Source organism: Xyrauchen texanus, chromosome 11, assembly GCF_025860055.1.
Source record: "Xyrauchen texanus isolate HMW12.3.18 chromosome 11, RBS_HiC_50CHRs, whole genome shotgun sequence".
NCBI lineage: Eukaryota > Metazoa > Chordata > Actinopteri > Cypriniformes > Catostomidae > Xyrauchen > Xyrauchen texanus.
The window spans coordinates 37,196,848-37,222,074 of record NC_068286.1 but is presented as its reverse complement, the minus strand read 5'-3'; the positions used below and the strand labels follow the sequence as shown (position 1 = coordinate 37,222,074).

Below are 25,227 nucleotides of genomic sequence, written 5' to 3'. Positions count from 1 at the left end.
TTTGATCTCACCCTGTCTGAATAATGAATAAAAGGAGATCCATCTGTCCATCACATCAAGACATGACAATCACACCAAGGTTACACTGGTGAAGACCATGAAATAATCCATTAAAAAACTAGTGAGCCAGAATTTGACATGCTCTTGAGAAAAGGTTTAAAGAGAGAACTTTCCACCTCTTCAATAAAATCACCTCTTGGCCTTTGAAAGCTTTGCTGATGATATCCGGGGTGCCAGGGGAACATATGATGACTCTACTCTTAATAAAGCATGTCAAGAAACCTCCAATTTGGAGAATGATAACCCTTTGGATGTAGCTCATCACTCATTTTACTTGAAAGAGCATTTCCAGAGCGTGTCTGGAAGTTTCTGGGGTGTGTTGTCCTTGTGAAACAGCAGGACTGTCAGGAGAACTGTTCTGCTTTTGAAGATATGTGTCTGTGTTTACCAAGCTCGCTCTGTGATTGCCTACAGCCCACTTTATGGCTTGTATTTGGATTTTGTTGCATGAAAACTTGTACAATAGAAACAATCTTTTTAATATCTCAGTTGTATCTCACAGAAGGCCATAAGATCAATCGAGAGCAAATAAAGACTTTTACTAAAAGCTGATCTGGGTAATTATTAACAGATCAATATTTAAGTCATTTTTGTTTGAAATTCTTCTCCCTGCACAGTAGAGGACGATATACATGAATAATGTGAATCACCAAAAACACGAAGAAGAATGTAAAAGCTCATACAAAATCACATTGCTTCTGAAGACATTGATTTTACCACTGGAGTATTATGGACTTCTTTTATTTAGACTTGTGTGCATTTCAGAGCTTCAAAACTTTGGCACCCATTCACATGCATTTTATGGGCCAAAAGAGCTGAGAAAGTATTCTAAAAATCTTAATTTGAGTTCAGCAGATACAAGATACAAGTCCTATACACATCTGGAATGGCATAAGGGTGAGTAAATTATGAGTGAATTTTCATTTTTGGGTGAACTATTCCTTTAAGCATATCTTACCAAAAATGTTTAACTGTGGCTAAAACATTCCTCTGTTTGTTTGTTTGAGCAACATTGGCTCAACCAATGGTGTGAGTTTCCCAAATTCCATTTGGTGACACTAGTGCCTAATTACACACTTCAATTTTAAAGCCTGAAGCATAGTCTACACAAATATTTGAATGAAAATGAAAGTCTGAAAAATTATCCTAGTAATAACCATATCCTCTAGAGTTTCAAAAGTCATCTCAACAGTGTCTAAAACTCTGCTCAATTTTGCGAAGATATCAAGTCTTTAAAGAAGAGTCAGAGATTTCACTATGAACTCCTGAGTTATGAAAGAGCTACTTCTGAGCAATAACATTTACCTCTGGTAATGTACAGGGTATAAAAAGACATTACTGAGGAACAGAATGAAATGGGAGGATGCATGTGAAAACATTATAGTAGAATGGCAATTATCAAGTAATAGGTACACCTGAAAGTCCAGACATTCAGAAAGTATAGACATTTAACTGCTTTAGAGTTGTTTTTGTTTGCTCTCTCTCTTTCTTCATTCTATTTTCATTTACAGTAGCAGTTCATTTTCAGAGCTGTCAGATATTTTATCTATTATTTTTCTGAACGTTAATCTGATTAAAATTAAACAAAACGCAGTGAATGCTTCGCTTGCTTTCTTATCTAGCGGCAAACAGAAATGATTGTGCTATTGTTTTATCTGCCCTCTGAAGAATAGCAAAATCTGTCAGCTGTAAACAAGTCTACCTGAATATGAATGGGTAATGAGACATTCAAAATATTTGAATTTGGTATTGTAGTGTGGTTTTTAAATGAGACGAGTGGTGCTTGCCTTAGCAGAAGTTTCCAACACAATGCTAGGATTGCCAAGCGTTGTTATGTGGTTGCTAAAGTGTTCTGGTTTGTCACTAGGGTGTTGCTAAGCGATTGGTAAAGTGTTCTGGGTGGTCTCTGGGGCATTGCTAGGCATTTGCTAGTGTGTTTGTTACTTATAAAGCATTACCCCAACGCTGACCATCAGTACAAGGCATCTTGTGGTTCTTTAGCAAACAAAAAACATTTTTTTCTTCAAATTGTTTTTTTTTTTCTTAGTTCAAAATATATATTTTTTACATATACAGTATGTGGATACTTACATTTTGTACATAAACAAATTACATTCAGACCTTTTAAAGATTTATTTCAGTAATTCCATTCAAAAAGTGAAACTTGGATATTATATTCATTCATTACAAACAGACTGATATATTTCAAATGTTTATTTCATTTAATTGTGATGATTAAAACTGACAACTAATGAAAATCCCAAATTCAGTATCTCCAAAAATTAGAATATTACTTAAGACCAATACAAAAAAAGGATTTTTAGAAATGTTGGCCAACTGAAAAGTATGAACATGAAAAGTATGAGCATGTACAGCACTCAATACTTAGTTGGGGCTCTTTTTGCCTGAGTTACTGCAGCAATGCGGCATGGCATGGAGTCGATCAGTCTGTGGCACTGCTCGGGTGTTATGAGAGCCCAGGTTGCTCTGATAGTGGCCTTCAGCTCTTCTGCATTGTTGGGTCTGGCGTATCGCATCTTCCTCTTCACAATACCCCATAGATTTTCTATAGGGTTAAGGTCAGGCGAGTTTGCTGGCAAGAACAGGGATACCATGGTCCTTAAACCAGGTACTGGTAGCTTTGGCACTGTGTGCAGGTGCCAAGTCCTGTTGGAAAATGAAATCTGCATCTCCATAAAGTTGGTCAGCAGCAGGAAGCATGAAGTGCTCTAAAACTTCCTGGTAGACGGCTGCGTTGACCTTGGACCTCAGAAAACACAGTGGACCAACACCAGCAGATGACATGGCACCCCAAACCATCACTGACTGTGGAAACTTTACACTGGACTTCAAGCAACGTGGATTCTGTGCCTCTCCTCTCTTCCTCCAGACTCTGGGAACTTGATTTCCAAAGGAAATGCAAAATTTACTTTCATCAGAGAACATAACTTTGGACCACTTCAATTAAAAGGAATGAACACTTGAAATATATCAGTCTGTGTGGAATGAATGTATACATTATCCAAGTTTCACTTTTTGAATGGAATTACTGAAATAAATCAACTTTTTGATGATATTCTAATTATATGACCAGCACCTGTATTTTGCTAGGCATTGTTGTTATTATGTATTTATTTAGGTGTTTGGTAGGCATTGTAGTTTAGGTACTTTACAAATGAAGTTGATCATGCCTTATGCAATCCCTGGTGTTTCCACAGTCCAAATACCACAGTTGATCCCACCAATAATGTTTTTCCTTTCCATTTCTGAGTTCATACTCTTTCTACCTTATAAATTTCTTCTAAATCAGCGGTAGACCTTCACAGAGATCTTCTGGTCAAAAACAGGACCACTCAAGAAGAGTGTATGTGTGTGTATTTGTGTACATATGTTGTTTTCCTATTACTTTGAGAATCCTCTGCCTCCACTTTATGGAAATGTCACTGATCACCCTGTCTCTTCCACTGTGTTAGTCTGTGTTATGTGTTTGTGCATGTGTAAGTGCTGAAATATGTGTGTCTGTGGATTGCTTGTGCTGGAGTTCACTGAAATGTTTGCGTGTGTTTGATATGTAAATGTCACTGATCACCCAATTTCTTCCACCTGATTATCCATGCTTGCTTCTACCTGTCTTTGTGCTCAGATCTTCTCTGTGGGTAACTGTGTCCCGAGGCGTGAGGAAAAGATTGGTGCATTATGGGTGGAGGGGTGGGGTTGGGGGGCACTTAACTCCCCAAAACTCTATGACTGTGCAACGTGTGTACAGCTGTCACACTGCCTCATTATTGTGGAACCACAAAATTGTACTCTGTGAATTGGCACTGGAAGAAATTAAGTTTCGCCTCATTAAGTTTTGGCTCAAGATCTTGCGCAGAGATCACCTACTGGCTAATGATCAGATGTGCCAGGGCTCATTTTTGTATGCTGGCCCAGTCAGGCACGTAGTTCATAATTTTACTAGCCCACATTTACGTGCACAATATTACACTGATAACACTTAATAAGATGAAAATGTGTAAGGTCATGTAAACGCCTTTAAAGGGCACCTATTATGGCATTTAAAATGTTCCTAATATTGTTTTGGGAGTCCCCAACAACAGTTTTACATGCATGCAATGACAAAAAACACTTTTGTTGTCTTATAATATGCATTTATGTTTACCTGATTTGCTCACCGACTCCCAAATGATTCGTTCAACGACTCATTTTTCCAAACTCCTCCTTTGCGTGACGCTAATCTGTGGTGATTGGTCAGATGACCCAGTCAGTTGTGATTGGTATACTCTGTGCAGAGATTGTCGGAAACGGAACGCCCATCACCGCTTTTTAGTAAAAAAATCTACATCAGAGAAGGAATTTGAGTTGATTTATGTTAGCGATCATAGCCCAAAGTTCGGTGGTAAACACCCAATCAGTTATTGTTTGCGTTAGCCCAACGCATAAACATATTGGTAAAGCACTGCATTACTACAAGTTATTGCTCTATTCTTTATGACAACTCCAATAACATCGACAAACATTTCACATATTTCCAAAAAATTGACATTGGAGACCTAGAAGCTGCGCTGAGCGTAACTTACACAACACACACAAATACTTATTAAGCATGCTAAAAAACACATAAAAGCAACAATTATTAATAATACTTACAGGTTGTGATTCGGAGGAGGAAGCTGATCCAAATAAACTTGGTACTGAACCTTCCTTCAGTATCAACCGGCTCGCGAATCCACACTTGAAAGCATTCACGTTCGTAAAGCAATCGTCCTTAAAATGACGCGAACACAGCACAAGGTTCGGGCTATACTTGTGTGGTATAGTTGTAAATATAAACTCTAGCCACTGATTCTTCACATGCCCGTCCCTGGGCAGTGAAAAAAAGGTCGCTTTTGATATGCACTTCAGAACACAGCGTCTTGTTGTCGACAGTTGGGCACGGCCAATTTGATAATTTTTCGTCTTGACGTCACAACGAAAAGGAAAATGACTCATTGGAAAAACTATTCATTAAATTGACTCAGAGTCGACTCCTACTTTTGAGAGACAATAACTTTTTTTACGGTGAACTTTCATATATAAAACTTTGCAGGATGTTTTTGTTCACTTAAATCTATGTTACACACTACATGAAAGGTCATTTTCAAAATTCCATAATAGGTGCCCTTTAAATGGTTTTGCTTTATCTTGGTAAGGTCCTAAACAGTTTTAGAAGAAAGGGATTGGTACACAGCAATCTGATTTTGTGTTGTGCACATGAAAATTTACCTTTTGATGTCAAAAGCAGAGAATAACCTGATTATTTGAAGTCTCATATAAAATGAGATTTCTTGCGTTGTCCGATTTCTGAATAAGCTGATTTTTGCCATATATCAGCATATTGGTGTAAATATTAATTTCATTTAGTTTAGTGTAGTTTTATATGTTTTGTTTTGTTTTTAATATTTTCTCTATTAAGTCTTTGTATTGTAAGCAGTTTCACTTGTCAAGCAAAGTCATCTTGTTTTAGGGATGTTTCTGTACTGAAGAACAAGACAAAAATACTGATTAAGAAAATATTTTTGCTGTGTATAATGTAACTCTGTGACATCTACAAACATCATAACACTTTTGCTGAAAAATAGTGGCATATGGTGCAAAACCTGACTGATTTGTTTATCATTTTCAACAAATTTTAACTGATGCTTCCAAGACTGTATATATCACAAGTCACATTTTGAAAAAACCTAATCTATTGCAGCCAGCTAGATAAAATGATCTTGGTTGTATATTTACATTAGCAGCAACAGCAACATTCAAAACATCACCAAATGTTTCAATTTTTGAGGCTTTAAAAACACATGTACATGATCTACAAATGTAGGATCGTTGCCCAATAGAGCACAAGACAGGTATGCCAACTGGCCCTAGACTCTCGCGCTCTGGCCCTGGGCCATCCTTATTGTATGAGCCCTGGGTGTTAATGCAAAGTTTCAGTCATAAGTAATGAAGACAGGAAATTGATTTATTAAGAGTTAATACTTCACATTTCTGTTTCGTCACCTCTGTGCATTTAAGAAAAGCACTCCAGGAGGGCTGTTTCTGCAAAACAAATTGGGGGGGATGAAAGCATCTGCTAAATGGAGAGTAATTTACAAACAAGTTGGGAGGCACTGAGGCATGGCCTTTAGCTTCACAATAACAGACTGTCAGTAATTTGTCCTGCAGAGATAGTAAGAATGAATTTGAATGTTGACCCAGGGTGCTTCAAGCATAGTGTTGCAGAGAAACAGGAGCTCTGTTCCAAAACCTGGTGAGTTGCCTATTTAGGTAGCATTTTAAGGCTATATAAGTGCACTCCTGATGCGATGGCTGTTCCAAAAGGCAGACAAAAATGTGATGCTGTTTCTGAGATAATACATATGGAAAAGGCAATTTTGACAAGCCCTGCAAACATCCATTAAAGGAAAATGAATATCCTCTCATCATTTACTCACCCTCATGCCATCCCAGATGTGTATGAATTTCTTTCTTCTGCTGAACACAAACTAAAATTTTTAGCTGAATATCTCAGCTCTGGAAGTTAACACAATGCAAGTGGATGTTGATCAGCAGCACTTCAAAGCTCCAAAAAGCACAGGCAGTCATAGTAAAAGTAATCCATAAGTTAAATGGTTAAATTAATGACTTAAAAAGTGGCAAGATTGCGTTTGGTGATCTGAGAAAGATCAATATTGAAGTCATTTTCACTATAATTGTTTACTTACGGTCCATGAGAAGAATCAGTTTATGCTGCTTCTCACGTGACGTAAGCCGACTGGCATATTTAAATTAAAGCAAGACCAATAAAGTCTGTGAACAGCGTTCTGTTCTAAACAAAACAAGCTGCTGTTGTATTGCATCACTTCTCGCATGAACATGCCAGTACGCTTACGTCACACGAGAGGCACCATGTTTTTATAGTGCGTCTTATACAATATGTCAAAAGATCAAGGAAAATGTGATTCCTCATGACATGGCCCCTTTAATATTTGTCTTTTTTTGTGCTATATATTTTTATAGCTATTACAGCATCAAGTTGTTAGCTTAGCAACATGTTAGCATTTGGCTCTTTTGGAATCAGTGTTAAGTCCCGTCTCCCATGTGCTTCACATGAATATTGCTATTTTTGTGTTGCTGCCTATGTGTTCCAAATCAAACACTTATGTCTGGCTCCATTTCAAGGATTGCCACAGTGGCAGTTCTAGCTTATGGCACCCAGGGTGAACCCCCATTCAGTACCCCCTCCCACCCCCGCCAACAAAATGCCCATGCCTAAATCCACCACCATAGGCTAAATATCAAATCTAAAAAACATATTTCAAGGTCTGGAAAAGACATGAAAATTAATAAAATCCTTGATGTGGAACAGTTAGAAAAATGTCTATAGTGAAATAAATTGATTTTGTCCTTGCTATGTGACACTCATTGGCTAGAATTTGGTCAAAAGGGTGGAAACCCTGATTTTTATTTATGATACTAAGGCAATAAACAGCAATGCTTTTACTAGAAATTATTACAGAGCTTGCATGAGTGTACATTCGATTGGACTAGGGCTGGGCAATAAAACAATATCAATATTATCGCGATAAAAGAAACTCCACGATATCGATGATAAGCTTTTTTCGATATTTAGCCTGTGTTCTACATCTAGACGTGCGTGTTGCTAAAAACACTAGCAGTTTTGCTTTCTTGTTGTATGTTTCCACTGGTGCGTGGTGAGCGAATGTGAGCGAGCGCTTTCGATTCCTTCCTATGGAAGCCGAGCGTCAAGCTCGCAAGGTGGATTGTAAAATTGACAGCAGCGCAGGACAAGCGGTTCCCTAGCGTTGGGAGTGGCCTTGTGCGGAAACGCAGCCTCAGACTGTATGAAGTTGCTATTGCCCCCGCTACGCAGGTCACGGCGTTCCGGATCCGGACCCCAGAATAATTCCATCTTGACTGCAAGATATCATGACAACGGTTACGACCTCTCATTGTCTCTAGTGAGCAGCGCGACAAATCAACTGCGCCGGTTACATCATATCTGATCATTCTGCGCTGTATTCTTGAAAAGTTTTCTCTAGCACTGAAACACACTTCACTGATTTTGTGAAATTATTCAGATGTCATCATCTCTGACAAGGACGAAAGACAAAACAATTACTAGTTTGTAGCCTAGTCTTTCTCTCTTTAGTGAAAATAGAAAAATGTTCCGTTCAGACTTTTACATTTTCAAAAGTTTCTCTCTGGAGATACCCCTGAACCCCCATACAGTATCATTCCTCAGTCACAAGGGCTTCTATGCCTAGACTAGTTCTATTTAGACTTTTTAGGATTTTGTTTTCTCTTCTCAGGTGATATGGCCTCTTTTCTTTTGCTCTGACTAGATGGGATCAGACGGTTAGTGATGTCATCTGATGCCATTTTGACTGTAGATGGAGATATTCGATTTTATTTTTCTCACACAATATACAAAGGCCAAAACACACAAGGTTCACAGACAGCACATGAATGAAAGTCCTTTTGAGACTCTTTTGTTTTATTATTTCTTGTCTCAAAATAGGGTCTGGATTTGTTTGCCGATAACCGTGGGTTTATCAGTGGGTTATAGATTTTGATGGACACATTTGAAACACATGAACAATCGAATACAGTATAAAGGTATCAAAACAACACAAAAATTGTGTTTTAGGTGGATTTGAAGGTAATTTACTCCTTTGACAAATCGTCTGATCGTTTGCTTACACATTACACAGTGTATCTTAGAGTGAGTGTGTACTCAGGAATGTCCTCATAGGTAGATGTCATTTTTATTTTTGCAAGAGCCCAATAAAAGTATAGTAAGCAAGATTACTTTTTATTGATCCATTACAGACAGACTGATTGATTGATATTCCATACAATTCAATTCAATTTTTGGGTTTTCTCCACAGATATTGCACCTTACTTTAAAACTGACGCAGGGGGCACACAGACACACCTGGAGGGCAACAGACTTGTGCTTACCTGTCTGGCGGAGGGAAGCTGGCCACTGGAGTTTAAATGGATCAGAAACAACACAGATATTACTAAATACACACCTGAGTACAGGTACTGGATATACACACTCTCAAATCTCACTCCATTCTGATATGGAACACCCATTTTTCACTATCCAAACAATTTCTTTCCTTGAATATTCACACTCATTCAGAAATTTTGTCACATTATGGAAATAAAATGGTTTGGAAATGGTGTTTCATGTTGACTTTAAAGACAGTATGAAATAACATTTGCAGTGTGTTCCATAATGCAACATATTACTGAGATATGACTAGATTATTATTCTTCAGGATTTCATTTTTATTTTTATTTGTTAGGCTATGATATTGTTTGTTAATATTATTTTGCCCCTCCCAGACGGCCTTGGTTACATCAGAAAACGACTGTAACAACATTTCTAAGACATTTTTCACTTAAAAATAACATGCACTGATTGATCATGCACATTACAACCAAGGACATTTATAAAGAAATTAAATTATGTTATAATTTAAAAGTAAATGCACATTTTTCTATAACAGTAAAACCTTTTACAGTGTGTAGGTCAAGTGGTCTTTTGATCTCATGATATATTGAACTATGTAGATGTCTCTTTGGATGTGAGTGTTTCCGGATTCAAACCCCATTTGTGTATACAGATTTTTAACAAAACTAATCAAAAACAAAAACTAATCAAAAACACTTCTGCCTATGAAACAGAGAACGGACCATGGTGCGATACAGGAGCAGAACTTTTAAGAGAAAACTCTTAAAGTACTCGATAGGAAATCCATATATTATCATCATTGTCATGTTTTAAAAAAATATAAATTATTGAATTTCGAAAACTTGATTATATATGCAGATCTCTGTCTTGTGTACAAAATTCAGCATGGACTGGCTCCTCCTGTATTGCGCCAGTTTGTGAGCACAGCACCAAATGCTCTCAGATCTACAAGGAGTGCAGCAAGAGGTGACTGCATTGTCCCGTTTAGGAAGAGTGCGCTTGGTCAAACAGCTTTTTCAGTAAGGGCTGCTTGTGAATGGAATCACATTCCCTTTCAAATTAGGAATTTTAAATCGTACGTTTCTTTTAAACATAACTTAAAGAAGTGGTTAATAGATAGTCAGAACTGTTTACATTACACTTGACATGAAATCTTACTGCTGCACTGTCTTCCTTGTCCTGCCTTTTTGTTTGTTTGTTTGTTTGCTTGTTTGTGCCTCTTGTGCTATGCCAATGTGGTTGGCTGGCTCATTGTGTTCTTTTGTGTTTAGATAGGTGAAACATTTGTTGTTAATTATTGTCCCAGTTATATTGGGTTTTTTTTTTAAGATGTGACATATCAAGATCTGTCCAGGGACAGCAGATGTAAAATAGCCTATTGGCTAATTCTGGCACACTGTACATTTAATTATGTATCATTAGTGTGCATTGTCCCTGTTAAATAAATCTGAAATAAATAAATAAACATGCATGTGTATACAGGGGCACATTGTCTCCTGCGACTCTCGAATATGCTGCTTCTACCAGTGTCCGCAACTGACTAGAGTGAAGCATAAGTAAACACTACGTAGAAAGACAGTAACAAAAACCGCATTGGTGAATACAGTAAATGGATTGGATTGACAAAAAAAAGATTTCATTTTGGAATCGGAGGTGCCGGAACGCTGTTCTGAGCTTTACCAGCCCAATTTAACCCCTGAATCAACCATCCCTTTTATTTGAGCTGGACAAGAGAAAGCGATGAGGCTTGGTGTTTGGTAAAAATTTGAAGTCTTGGTTTCTTCATTTACTCACCCTCATTTCACTTCAAACCTGTATTATTTTCTTTATTCTCTGGAAATGTTTTACAGATTGGCAAAGCTGCTTCTTCCCTGGTGATTTAAGCTCCAAACAGGACAAAAAATATCCGTAGAAGTAGTCTAGATGACTCGTTCACTCAAAAAATTATTGTAACATTTACACTTTTTAATTTCATAAGAAAATTACACTAAATTAACAAAATAAAATTTAAAAATCAAAATATTTTTAGTTTTATTAATTTAATTTAGTTAAAAATTACACTCATTATTCTGATGGAAGTTTGCTATGAAATGGAAATGCATAAATCTTTAAAAAAAATATATATATATTTATTGATGTATACTATATTCCAAGCCTTCTGAAGCTAATAGCTTTGTGTGAGGCATATCCAGAAATGTAAGTCATTATTCTTTGAAAATATCTGCTTTTATACGCAATAACTCATTATTGTGTACAATAAATCATTCATCACTAACCTCTGAAGTTGAACAGTCTGCTTTACGAGACTGTTATTGTGCATTGTCTGTTTTAAATTGCACTTGCCCAGTTATCGTAATGTAAAACAGGACTTTACAATAAAATGTTTGTTTTGGGCTGTCAAACTTTACCGGCAGACCTTATAATATGGAACAAATAAGAGATTGGATGTGGTAAAGTGTAAATATTGGTTAAAAATTGCGGCTTGACTCTATTCTGCAATAGAGACTGGAAAAAATCCTTTTGTGCTCTATGGAAAGTAGAAAATAATTGGGGTTTGGAATGACATGAGCTTGAGGAAAGGATGATCGAATTTTTATTTCGTGGTGAACTAGCCTTTATAATGATTTTTACGTTCTTACGTTCTTACTATTGCTGAAATGTTCCATCAGTTTTGCGTTAAACAGTCATCTGTTAAAACTGAATCAACACAGATCTTAGCAGCTCTGACCCTATGGGCTTGTAATCTTTCTTGTTAAAAAGAGCACACTCATACTCACCGGCTCATAAATTCGAAGGCTTGTTAGACACCGCTTTAAAACTTATTTTGAACGTTTGTAGAGGATATGTTGATTGAAAGAAAAGTTCTCCCAAAAATGAATATTCTCTTATCATTTACTCACAATCATGCCATCCCAGATGTGTATGACTTTCTATCTTCTGCAGAACACAAATTATGATTTTTAGAAGAATATCTCAGCTCTTTAGTTCCATACAATGTAACTAAATGGTTACCAAATCATTGAAACTCCAGTAGATTAATGCATGTCCTCTGAAGTGATCCACTCAGTTTTGGATCTTCTTTACATCAGCAGTCTTTTTGTTGATAATGATTTCAAGCTTTACACTTCCAAGCACCATCTAACGCTCTGCTGAGGAAGCGCTAGGATGTACAGTTGAGCTTGAAATAAGGATCATGCCTAGAGACTGCAATGGAAAGATGTACAGTTAAAAAGGAGTTACAGTTTGGTCAGATCTCACTCATAAATTATTGGATCTCTTCAGAAGACATGGAATAAACCACTGGAGTTGTATGGATTACTTTTATGCTGCCTTTCTGTGCTTTTTTGAGCTTCAAAGTTCTGGCCACCATTCACTTGCATTGCATGGACCAACAGAGCTGAGATACTGTATTTTTCTAAAAAATGTTGTTCTGCAGAAGAAAGAAAGTCATACTTATCTAGTATGGCATGAGGGTAATGATGACAGAATTGAAATATCTTTTGTTGAACAATTCCTTTAAGCTTGTTTCTTACTGCATTGCTAATGTTTTTCATGTTTTTAAGCATGAGCCTCATTTTCTGCTGTGTGCAGTATACAGTATACTCTACACAGTATTCAGTACGTCTCATGCTTGTTTGCTTGCATTATACTGTATAGTCATAAGTCAGGTTTCCATCAAAGTTGTGAGTTGATTCTATGTGAAAAATTTGAATATTGCAAAAACCATTTGCGAATAAAGCTTCCGGAAAAATTCATAGTGTTGAGTGAATTTTTTAGTCACATAGCTTAATGAGGCAGAGTACAAATGAGCACACTACGACTGTATTTTGATACGTATCAAATAATTTCTTCAGTAAATGTGCTTCCATCGTAGTTTATGTGCATGACTTCTTACAGAAAAAGTGTGCCAAATGTGTTCCAAAATTAGCATAAAAATATGTGGATGGAAACCCAGCTATTGACTCTGCAAGTGAGCACTATGAAAACTCTTGTAGTTGGTTTTCCATGCATTCCCTCGTTCTCTTTCTCTCTCAGGTACATGGTTCCATCACTAAACCGTGAGGATGCGGGAGTGTATCAGTGTGTTGTGAGGAACAGGATGGGTGCGCTGATCCAGACGAGAGCCGATGTTCGTGTGGCTTGTAAGTACATATGTGTGTTGTCAGAAGAGACGTCGGGGGGGCTGAACCACAAATGGATTTAACATATCATCACTCATACCTTGAACACACACATATGCATGTACCACAGGGTCCCATAAGGGATGAACTGAGAGTGACATTTGGAAACACTCCAGTAATTTTTAAATGTGCTGTCATGCCAGAACACTTTATTTACTGTATGAAATATAACAAGCATATGAGAAGGCCTGCATGGTATCTGCACTTTTGAACATTTTCTGCACTGATTGTGGGGAACTGCACCCATATTAGTAGCTAAATGCATTATTCAATTGGCTGACACAAATATTCAAGATATGAATATGTAGACGTTTCTGCTGAAATTTAGGAAATTTGCAGAGCTTTCTGAGGAATTTACTATATATATATATATATATATATATATATATATATATATATATATATATATATATACAGTACTGTGCAAAATTCTTAGGCACATAAGATGTTTCACAAAAACATTTGTCTTAATAAGGTTATTTATATCTTCAGCTTTAGTGTGTCATAGGAAATAAACATTTTAGACACTCAAACATTACTTTTGCAAATATAATAGAATAGCCTAGATGAACAAGGAGCCCTGCCACAGATGGCATTGCCCCCACAGAGAGAAAACGGTGTCCAGGTGTATCTAGTGGAATTGGTGCAGTTTTGAAGGCAAAGGAGGTCACACCAAATGTTGATTTAGCATCTTTTGTGTTTACTGGACTTTGTATGATGTTAATTGATAAATTAACACTATTTATGGGATTATTTTTAAAGAAATCCTCACTATGCAAAATTTTTCACAAGTGCCTGTGTGTGTGTGTCTATATATATATACACACACAGGTGGCCAAAAGTTTAGAATAATGTAAAGGATTACATTCGGAAGGAAATTGGTACTTTAATTCACCAAAGTGCTATTCAACTGATCACAAAGTATAGCCAGGACATTACTGATGTAAAAAACAGCACCATCACTATTTGAAAAAATTAGTTTTTGATTAAATCAAGACAGGCCCCATTTCCAGCAGCCATCACTCTAACACATTATCCTTGAGTGATCATGCTAAATTGCTAATTTGGTACTAGAAAATCACTTGCCGTTACATCAAATACAGCTGAACGCTATTTGATTCGTTAAATGAAGCTTAACATTGTCTTTGTGTTTGTTTTTGAGTTACCACAGCATGCAATAGACTGGCATGTGTTAAGGTTAATGTGAGGTCAAAAATAGAAAAAAGAAACAGATTTCTCTAAAAACTCATCAGTCAATCATTGTTTTGAGGAATGAAGGATATACAATGCTTGAAAAAGCCAGAAAAACTGAAGATTTCATACAACGGTGTACACTACAGTCTTCAAAGACAAAGGACAACTCGCTCTAACATGGACAGAAAGAGATGTGGAAGGCCCAGATGTACAAATAAACAAGAGGATAATACATTAGAGTCTCTAGTTTGATAAACAGACACCTCACATGTCCTCAGATGACAGCTTCTTTGAATTCTACCTGTTCAACACCAGTTTCATGTAAAACAGTAAAGAGAAGACTCAGGTGCAGGCCTTATGGGAAGAATTGCAAAGAAAAAGCCACTTTTGAATCAGAAAACAAAAAGAAAAGGTTAGAGTGGGCAAAGAAACAGACATTGGACAACAGATAATTGGAAAAGAGTGTTATGGATCTTAACCCCATTGAGATTTTGTGGGATCAGCCAAACTGTAAGGTGCATGAGAAGTGCCTGACAACATTGCTGCACATGGAGGATTGTAGTTTAAGTAATTTTTCTTTCAAATTGTAATAGTCATTTTTCACATTATTAATGTCCTGACTATACTTTGTGATCAGTTGAATGTCACTTTGGTGAATAAAAGTACCTTATTTCTTTCCATAAGAGCAAAATATTTACATTATTCCAAACTTTTTACTGCCAGTGTGTGTGTGTGTGTGTGTGTGTATGTATATATATATATATATATATATATATATATATATATATATATATATATATATACATACAAATATACCTTGAAATATATGTTTTAGAAATTGTTTGAAATGTATCAAGTTTTGTACATTCACATGAATTCAAGGTGTAAGTATTTTAATACCTTTTACTTAATTTTTACACCACTTTTTTAAAATAATTATTATGAAATAGTTATTAAATATATGATGATTATTATTATTATTATTAATGTTGTTAAATATATATATATATATTATATATTGTTGAAAACTGTGTAACACATAATAATAATCTGCTTTCATATTTTCCTCCACATTTTACCATCTGGGTTACCCAAATTATGTTCCAATTCTTACAGTAGTTTTAGGCTTCAGGTCCTGCATACTGTTTTTCTTGACTCCATGCACAGTTTTTATGAGTCAAGTGGTCATAAGTAGAAAACTTCATCTCCATCTCTTTTTTCTGTTTCTTTCTCTTTCTCTCTCAGACATGGATAGCTTTGCTGATCTTGAACAGAGGAAGACAGTTTCTCAGGGAAGGGCTGCTGTCCTCAACCCTCCCGCGGTGGCCAGTTACCCACGCCCTCAGGTCACATGGTTCAGAGATGGCTACAAGATCATCCCTAACCATCGAGTGTAAGTTGCATTTTTGCAACTCATGATGGGGTTATTATAGTTTTAATTTTAGCTTTTTAATTATTTTATAATTTGAATCGATGGTATATGCTTCTATTGATGCTGACAGTCTGTTATTTCAACAATTTTGAGAAGAACTACACTACCCAAGATCCTGCAGTAAAAAAACACCAATCAGTGAGTCACAACAAACAAAGTGCACCACAAGTGCTCTGCACTGACCACCCCCCACAAAATGAAAATTATAATCGAGTCAGCCTCTCACAAGAACCTCAAACTACTTATATACTTAAAATATACTGTTGCTATACATAGAATCAGAACATTAAATAAATAGATATATATTTGATGTTTTATATAGGATTTATATATTTTTTTTATTTGATTACGTAATTCGCAATGCTTCATGAGATTAGTTTGTGGAAAAAGGTAAGTACACTGTGGCAGGGTGAGCAAGAGATAGACACAATGTGTGTGATGTCAGGCCTCAGAGAAGCATATATTTGTGTGACAGGGCAGAGGGCGGGGCCGGGTCGTGATTTTACACCTACCCTTATCAGACTAATCAAGCCTCCGATTGGGATAAAGGCAGACTGTGGATGGTGGTGCGGGAGAGAGAGAGAGCATTTACGGGCAGCTGCCCCGTGTGTTTTTGTGTGTGTCTTTTTATTTAATTAAATGTTGTATATATTGTCAGCCAGTTCTCACCTCATCCTTTTCCATAACTCACTTTACAATTTGAAATTATAATAAACATAAACATTTTCAAAAAGGGAAATTATAGTGTTAAAGGGGGAAAAGTGTCCAAAATAAAGGGTGATCTGTGTCCAAAGTGATGGTCCAGGACGTGGGCGGGGTTCGAGGGCCGCCCACGCTCCCCTCAAAGGTTCTGTGGCATGAGGGTTGACGGCTTCTGTGGTGGTCAGTCTTCCGTGGGGCTGGGGTGAGTCTAAGTGGGGGAAGGCAGACTGGCATTCTAGCCATATCTAACTCGTGCCGGGATTCCGGGGATCCGGTCTGGCGGAATATCTAAAGTATCTCATCCGGTACCCTCCCCGCTCTACTCCTGGACCTGCGATGACGGCAGAGTGTGCACACAAGGAGATTGAAGCCTACTTCCTGAGGAGAGGCGTTCTTATGGCAGAAGGATGTCCCTCAGAGGTGGGGCGACAATGACGAGAGGGAGGGGCGGGTTGTTCCGCCACAACACATTCTTGAGCCTTTGTCTTTAAGTCTGATGCTCAATATATTTTTTGCTTCAAATCAAAGTTTGCAATGTTGTGATTCACCTTGGAGCTGGTTGGTTTGGTTCATGGCTTTGAACACTTTTGCACTCATGTAATGTTACTTCTTTTTTTTAATTAACAAAATTTTTTTCAATAGTTGTTTTCATTAAAATTAATAGCACTACATTTTGATCTACAAGGCTTGTTCTATATATAGATTGCTAGATATTGACTGCAACCTGCTCTGATTCATTATGTTAATGTGTTCTTAATGCAATAATCTGTCGAAAATGAAGCAATCTGCATCTTTACAATCAGGAGCGTACACACAGACACACATACACGCATTGTGAATAACTTTGCATCAATCACTGTCTACAGCGTCTTTAAACCGATTGCATCAGTTGGCCCCGTGGCAATGATGTGCGTTATGACATTCATTGATTTTCTAAATGAAACCTTACATCCCACAGTGGTTGCCGCCACCCTGCACATTCTCTGACTGTTAGTCACAGGGTCAACACTTTAACTCATTAAGCCTTGCTGTCAGCGTCAAGACAGCATTTGAGGATAGCTCACCTCGCTGCTGTCAGTCAAAAGGTTGTCATGGCACCTGTAAGTTGGTATTAAATTCAAAGGCCACTCATACGTGAAATGCGTTACTCTATCAGAGAAACGATATCTAGAGAGTAGAGACAGATGCACGTATATATGTGCATAGAAGTACACCCAGCCACCCATCCACATGCACACAGGTTGTGAGCAGATGGCAAATTATACAATGAGTTTCTGTGCCCTGGTTACACCTAAGCAAAAAAAAAAAAAATATCTAAAAATAGTTTAATTTCAGTCTAAGAAATTTAAATGAGGTTTGTAATTAAAAGAAGAAAAAAAATATGTGCCACTGACTTTTAAAAAATAAACATAATTAACCTTATATTCTATGACAACAAACTATTATCTTTAACAATTTTCCTTCTCAAATAAATTTATCTTAAAGGCTTGAAAACAAGCTGGCAATACTGATTAAGAAACATTTTTTTTTTTTGCAATGAAGTTATGAGACTTCCACAACTAAATAGAATGCCCAGACTAAAGTGGTTTGAATTGGTTAATTAAACTGGATTTAAAATTTCAAAGATGTTTATGCATGCATTATTTGTTGATATGTGTTTGGAATTTAAATTGAAGTGTGTGATTTCAGAAAGAGTGCTGAAATCAGTCTGTTCATGTTGCTCTTATCTGCACGAAATTTCTGCATTTCCATCCTTACTATTTCCTCTTGAATACTCTTTGAACTTTAGATATCCAGACAGGCACTCCACTTCCCTTCATCTAATGATTTTTTGCCATCCTTCCCACGTTTTGACAGTTTTTGGCTGCTGTATCCTCCTGCTGCTCTGATTGTGGTAATTAAATTGACTCTTTAAGATCCTAACACAGCAGAACATCACCGATTTGACCACAGTGTCATCTGGCTTTCCATCCACACATACAACCTCACAATTACACCAAACTTTCTTAAACTTAGATGTACTGACCCACATCTAAGTGACTTGCTGTACCCACTTTCTTTCTGTGGCGTTCACTCCACAAGGGATTTTCAAACTTTTTGAGGCCAAGGATCCCCAAATATGAGAAGGGACCCCCTGCATAAAATATAAAGGCAGCTATATATTGTCGTGTATATAGACTCATTTATGTGTGAGAAAAGTAGTGTGATATTAAAATAAATTTTTTGAAAATTGTATTTTCTTTGTTGTTGTACTGAAGCCAAAAGAGATATGAAAATATTAATTTAATATGAAATTACTTATTTCATAATAAGTTAAATTAAGGAAACCGTCTCGGGTTATGACTATAACCCTTGTTCCCTGAGAAGGAACGAGACACTGCGTCGTTGAAAACGACTCTTTGGGGAACGCTCCTTAGCGTGCGCCTCTGAATTATGAATGAAACTATTCCAATCTTGATTGGTGTTAGCGTCATGGCGTAACATGTGACGGCATAACCGGATGCATAAAAGTGGCGCCCGGTACACATACACATTAGCCTAGCGATGAAGCAAGCCGCTCTCAGGCCTTGAGGGCGTGGCAGGGCGGCGCAGTGTCTCGTTCCCTTCTCAGGGAACAAGGGTTATAGTCATAACCGAGGCGTTCCCTTCCGGGGAACTTCGCACTGCGTCGTTGAAGCTGACTCTTTGGGGAGCGAATGCCCACTAGGCCACGCGCCGAAAAAAGGCCTGCCCTAGGGTGAAACTGAACTCAGGCACTCAGCTAGGGCGAGAGCACACGTCGCCAGGCGTACTAGGGAGGTGCAGACTGTAAAACCTGATGAAAGTGTGCTTGGGGTAGCCCAACCGGCTGCCTCACAGATCTCCTGGAGGGTACTCCCGATAAAGAGAGCCCTAGAGGGCGCCATGCCTCTAGTTGAATGAGCCCTCACGGCCAAAGGTGAAGGCAAATTAGCACCTTGTAGGCGAGATAATAGCCTGAACAATCCAATTACTAATGGTTTGTTTCGAGGCAGGGAGCCCCTTCTTAGGTGACCCAAAACACACTAACAGTTGGTCCGACCTCCTCCAAGAAGAGGACCTCTCGAGGTTAAACACTCAAATATCTGACAGGGCAGAGCAAATGGAGCCTCTCTTCTTCTGCCGACACATGAGGTGGAGGATAAAAAGCCTGCAGGACCGTGGGCCGTGCCGTGTTAGAGCGGCACCTTAGGCACATAGCCAGGTCTCGGGTGTAAAATGGCTTTAACTCCGCCAGGGGCAAACTCCAAGCAAGCTGGCGTCACTGCCAGGGCTTGAAGATCACCCACCCTCTTTAGAGAGGTAATAGCTAAGAGAAAAGCCATCTTGAGCGTCAGGTCCTTGGTGAAGCCGACTGAAGGGGTTCGAAGGGGGCCAGGGATAACCCTTCGAGAACCACCGCCAGGTCCCAGGCAGGAACCCTGGACCTGGTTGTCGGTCTCATCCTCCATGTACCATGGAGAAAGCGAATGACCAGCTGGTGCCTCCCCAGAGGCCCATCACTCAGTGGTGCATGGAGCGCCCGAAATGGTAGCCACGTACACCTTAAGTGTGGAAGGGAGAGACCAGCAGAGAAGCGATCTTGAAGAAACTCCAGAACTGAAGCCACCGGGCAGTTAACTGGATCTAATTCATGTTCTCTACACCAAGTGGAGAACACATTCCACTGAGGCCATATAATCTCCTAGTAGGCGGAGCCCTAGAGCCAAGTATGGTTTCAACCACCCCAGCTGATAGACCAGCATTTAGGTACTGAACCCCTCAGGGGCCAGACCCACAGTTTCCACAGCTCTGGGCGAGGGTGGAAGACTGTGCCCCCCGCCTGAGACAACAGATCCCTCCTCAGAGGAATCTGCCATGGCCGAGCTATCAGGAGTGAAATTATGTCTGAGAACCATACTCGGGCCGGCCACATGGGGGCAACCAGAAGTAGACTGATGCCCTCTTGGCGGACCCTTTCCAGGACTCCGGGAGCAGAGCGTCGGGGAAATCTCGTGCAAGCGAAGCCTCGGCCAAGCCTGTACCATGGCGTCCAACCCCAGTGGGGCTGGATGTGAGAGGGAGAACCAAAGTGGACAGTGGGGCGTCTCTCGAGGCGCGAATAGATCCACTTCTGATGGTCCAAATTTGTCCCATATCAACTTCACCACCTCTGGATGAAGTCTCCATTCCCGGGCCTCAGCCCCTGCCTCGACAGGATGTCTGCTCCCTGATTCTGAACCCCGGAATATACATGCTCTGATAGACAGTATTTTCCCTTGGGACCAAGAATTATCTGATCGCCAGTCTGCACAGAGGCGCGATCTGAGTCCTCCTTGTCGGTTCAGATAAGCTACCACTGATGTATTGTCCGAGCGTGCTAGGACATGGTAACCTTTGATGTCTGGAAGGAAGCTCCTCAGAGCCCTGAACACAGCCAACATCTCTAGACAGTTTATGTGCCAAGAATGATGATGGTCCTGCCACAGACCCCTGGCAAAGCGGCCGTCCATGACCGCGCCCCAGCCAGTGAGGAGGCGTCTGTCGAAGCGGTTTTCGGCGACATGGCGCTCCCAACACTAGCCCTAGGGACAGGAACCAAGGTTTCTTCCACATTAGCAGAGAACGAAGGCATCTGCGGCGTTACTCTGATTATACTGAAATGGATTCCCCTTGGGGAAAACACCTTGGCTTTCAGCCACCACTGGAGGGGCCTCATGTGCAGAAGGCCCAAAGGTATCAAGTTGGATGCAGCTGCCATGAGGCCCAGCAGTCTTTGAAACTGCTTTACAGTGATGGCCTGGCCTAGTTTTAACCCGGACACCATCGCCAGAGCGGACTCGATACGTGCAGGAGACATGCGTGCCTGCATCGTAACCGAGTCCCACACAACTACCAAGCGTTGTGCACTGGGATGGTTGTAACACACTCTTTTGTGTTGAGTCTCAATGCCAAACTTCGAATATGGCCAAGGGCGACATCTCGATGCCGAACCGCCATTTCTCGAGACTGGGCCAGAATGAGCCAGTCATCGATAAAATTCAGTATCGCGGATGCCCTGAAGTCTCAGAGGAGCAGGAGCTGCATCCATACATTTGGTGAATGTCGCGGGGAGAGAGTGCTAGGCGAGCGGAAGAACCCGATATTGGTAAGCTTAGCCCCAGCGAACCTCAGGAACCTCCTGTGACATGGAAGGATGGGTACATGAAAATAGAGCGTCTTTTAGATCTATCGTGACAAACCAGTCCTCGGATCTGATCTGACTCACGATGACAGGAATGGTAAGCATTTTGAACCTGAACCTCCTCAAAGGCGGTTCAAAACTCTGAGATCTAAAATCGGCCTCAACCCCCATCCTTTTTTTTTTTTTTTTATATGCAGGACCCATGCAGATATGTTGGGAAGATGATTCCATGCCTCTACAAAATCTACTCACGGGAACCAGCCTCTGAGGCTGGTCTCGAGTGTTTTCGAGCACTGTTCTCGACTTCCTGAAGCGAGATACCGGCAGGATTTAGTCGATACAGTCCTTGTGACCACAATTGATGTGTGTTTTTTATTTTTTGGCCTTGAGCGACGCGGTGTGCGTTAAGCTGGAAATGATGTGGCCCGAGCGTCAGAGGCGGCAGGAACCGACACCGATTTCCTGAGAACTCCAGCTCGCGAGCAACCTCGGTTGCTCTGCAGCGAGAGAGACAGCCCTCCGAGGTTCTACCACCTCGGTAGGACCTCTTTCGAAGCTTCCACTAAGGGAACCAGCCTCTCGAGGCTGGTCTCGAGTGTTTTCAAGCACTGTTCTCGACTTCCTGAAGCGAAAGACCGGCAGGATTTAGTCGATCACGGTTTCTGTGACCACCATTGATGCTTGTTTTTTTTTTTGTTTTTTTTTTTTACACGAGCGGCGCGGTGTGCGTTAAGCTGGAAATGATGTGGCCCGAGCGTCAGAGGCGGCGGGAACCGACACCGATTTCCTGAGGACTCCGCTCGCGAGAGCAACCTCGGTTGCTCTGCAGCGGAGACAACCCTCGAGGTTCTACCACCTCGGTAGGACCTCTTTCGAAGCTTCCACTAAGGGAACCAGCCTCTCGAGGCTGGTCTTGGAGTGTTTTCAAGCACTGTTCTCGACTTCCTGAAGCGAAAGACCGGCAGGATTTAGTCGATCACGGTTTCTGTGACCACCATTGATGCTTGTTTTTTATTTTTTGACCACGAGCGGCGCGGTGTGCGTTAAGCTGGAAATGATGTGGCCCGAGCGTCAGAGGCGGCGGGAACCGACACCGATTTCCTGAGGACTCCGCCCGAGAGCAACCTCGGTTGCTCTGCAGCGAGGGGACAGCCCTCCGAGGTTCTACCACCTCGGTAGGACCTCTTTCCTGAAGCTTCAACTAAGGGAACCAGCCTCTCGAGGCTGGTCTCGAGTGTTTTTCGAGCAGTGTTCCCGACTTCCTGAGCGGGAAACCGGCAGGATTTAGTCGATCACGGTTCTTGTGACCACAATTGATGCTTGTTGTTTTTATTTTATTTTTATATATTTTTTTATTTTTTGACACGAGCGTTAAGCTGTGCGTTAAGCTGGAAATTGATGTGGCCAGGCGTCAGAGGCGGCGGGAAACCAACACCGATTGTGTCGCGGCCATGTAAGCCCTACTTATTAAAGCAGATGTATCTCTGCAGGGCTTACTAGGCAGCGCCGAGGTTTCAACCCATATACCGTGCCCCAAAACATCGTCTGTAATCAAACACTGGGGCTGGAGATCACGGGACGAATCGCGGTTTACCCCGATCTCGTTTTAGATATCTTTGTGGAGATCGGAGAAAAGCGGCAAACCCGGCGCTGAGTTTGTGATCTGTGCCGCAGGAAGCGCGCGTCTAATTTTCAACTTGCGTTCCCTGCTCATTTTGTGGCCAGCTGATATTCAGTCTGGCCACGGCACGCGTCACAACCTCAATCAGCTCCTCATAAGCTTGGCCAAAAACTGGCGTGCTTGGCTCACGGTTAGATCCACATCGATGCTGAGCATATCCACTTCCTCGGAAGCAGTGAGCTCAAGCAAGGGGACCTGATCATGGGCAGAAGAAGCCGCGACGCGGGCTTCTGCACCACTCACAGTAGGCTCGGGATCCTCAAGCGAAGAATGAGAACGTGCGCAGCAGTCTCATTCTCATCTGCAAAATCCGCTGCGAACCCCGCGATTTCAATCGCCGCGCTGCCTCAACAGACGCGGGACCAAAACCGTGGGGAACGCGAGCCTGACCGTGCTCATCGAAGCACGCCAACCAGGAGCGCAGCACTCTCATGGGTAGTGCTTCACAACTTTCACAGGCAGATCCCTCGAGAGCTGCCTGTGCGTGCTATGCTCCCAAACAGTTCACACATAAAGCGTGCGTGTCCCTACCCGTAATGAAGCGAGGGCAGGGGTGCACGCACTTCTTGAGCTGTTCGGTGGCCATAATATTTTTAAATCAGACAAACAACACCAAATAAGACAAACAATTTCAACATAGAGCGCTTGCTGAAGAGCGAAAGCTAATGTGTATGTGTACCGGCGTCACTTTTATGCATCCGGTTATGCCGTCACATGTTACGTCATGACGCAACACCAATCAAGATTGGAATAGTTTCATTCATAATTCAGAGGCGCACGCTAAGGAGCGTTCCCCAAAGAGTCGTTTTCAACGACGCAGTGCGAGTTCCCTCGGAAGGGAACTGAATAGGAGCATTTTTATTTCAATTAAACTCATTTTCAATTTATTTGCATGCTGCTTTTTATAACATTGTTACAAAGCAGCTTAACAGAAAATAGTGCCTTGCAACCCCAAGTGAGCTAGCTTAAGGCAACAGTGTCAAGGAGAAACTCTAAATAGTTGCAACGTAAGGACACCTTTGTCAAGAGAGAGGGCTTTTTGTAACTTTTTACTTTTTTAAAATACATTTTTAATACTTTTTTCCTCTGAAATGTTCTGGAGGGACCCCCTAGCACCACCCTGCAGCCTAATACACAACTGTAAAGGGAACAAGGGCAAGGAGGAGACGAGAACTGGCTTGGCAATATAAATTATATTTTAATATAGAACTAAAACCAAAAGACACAAGCACACACATAGGACGGACAGCTGCCTGTAAATGCTCTCTCTCTGTCACACCGCAGTCGGCATTTATCCCTCTCGGAGGCTTAATTAGCCTGATAAGGGGCTGGGTGTGTAAAATCACAACCCGGCCCCACACTCTGCCCTATCACATTCCTCCCTTCTCTCAGGCGGGGGAGCCCCTGGCATGACGTACACCCCCCCCCTCTTTCCGACCGTTCCTCCGCTTCCAGGTGGCCGGGCTCCTCCTTCCCCCGGAAGATCGCCGCGGCTGCTCCGTTGGGGTTGACGCTAGTGGCGAGAACTCCACTATGCGTATCGCTCCTCTTTCCCGGGTTTCGGCACAATTTTTGGGATCTACTAGTACATACATGGGTAATGTCAGGGATAGGTTTAGGGCCGTGGTTGGAGCTTGATCAACATTTTTATTGACCACAAATGTTTCTTTGATTTTTGGGGTGGTTAATGTTAGAGCTGGTTTTAGGGATGGGTTTTGACTAGGACTGGATAATGTAACTAGAAAAATCTTGATATTTTTCAAACTTTTG

General features: G+C 40.6%; 1 protein-coding gene across 1 annotated transcript in view; it reads left to right on the top strand.

The window, feature by feature from the left end:
- LOC127651357 (protein sidekick-1-like) overlaps positions 1 to 25,227 on the top strand; it is a 281,945-nt gene that overhangs the window by 94,871 nt on the left and 161,847 nt on the right. Inside the window, 3 exon segments of the mRNA XM_052137130.1 lie at positions 8,991 to 9,147; positions 13,121 to 13,227; positions 15,706 to 15,853. Coding sequence (XP_051993090.1) covers positions 8,991 to 9,147; positions 13,121 to 13,227; positions 15,706 to 15,853 — 412 coding nt within the window.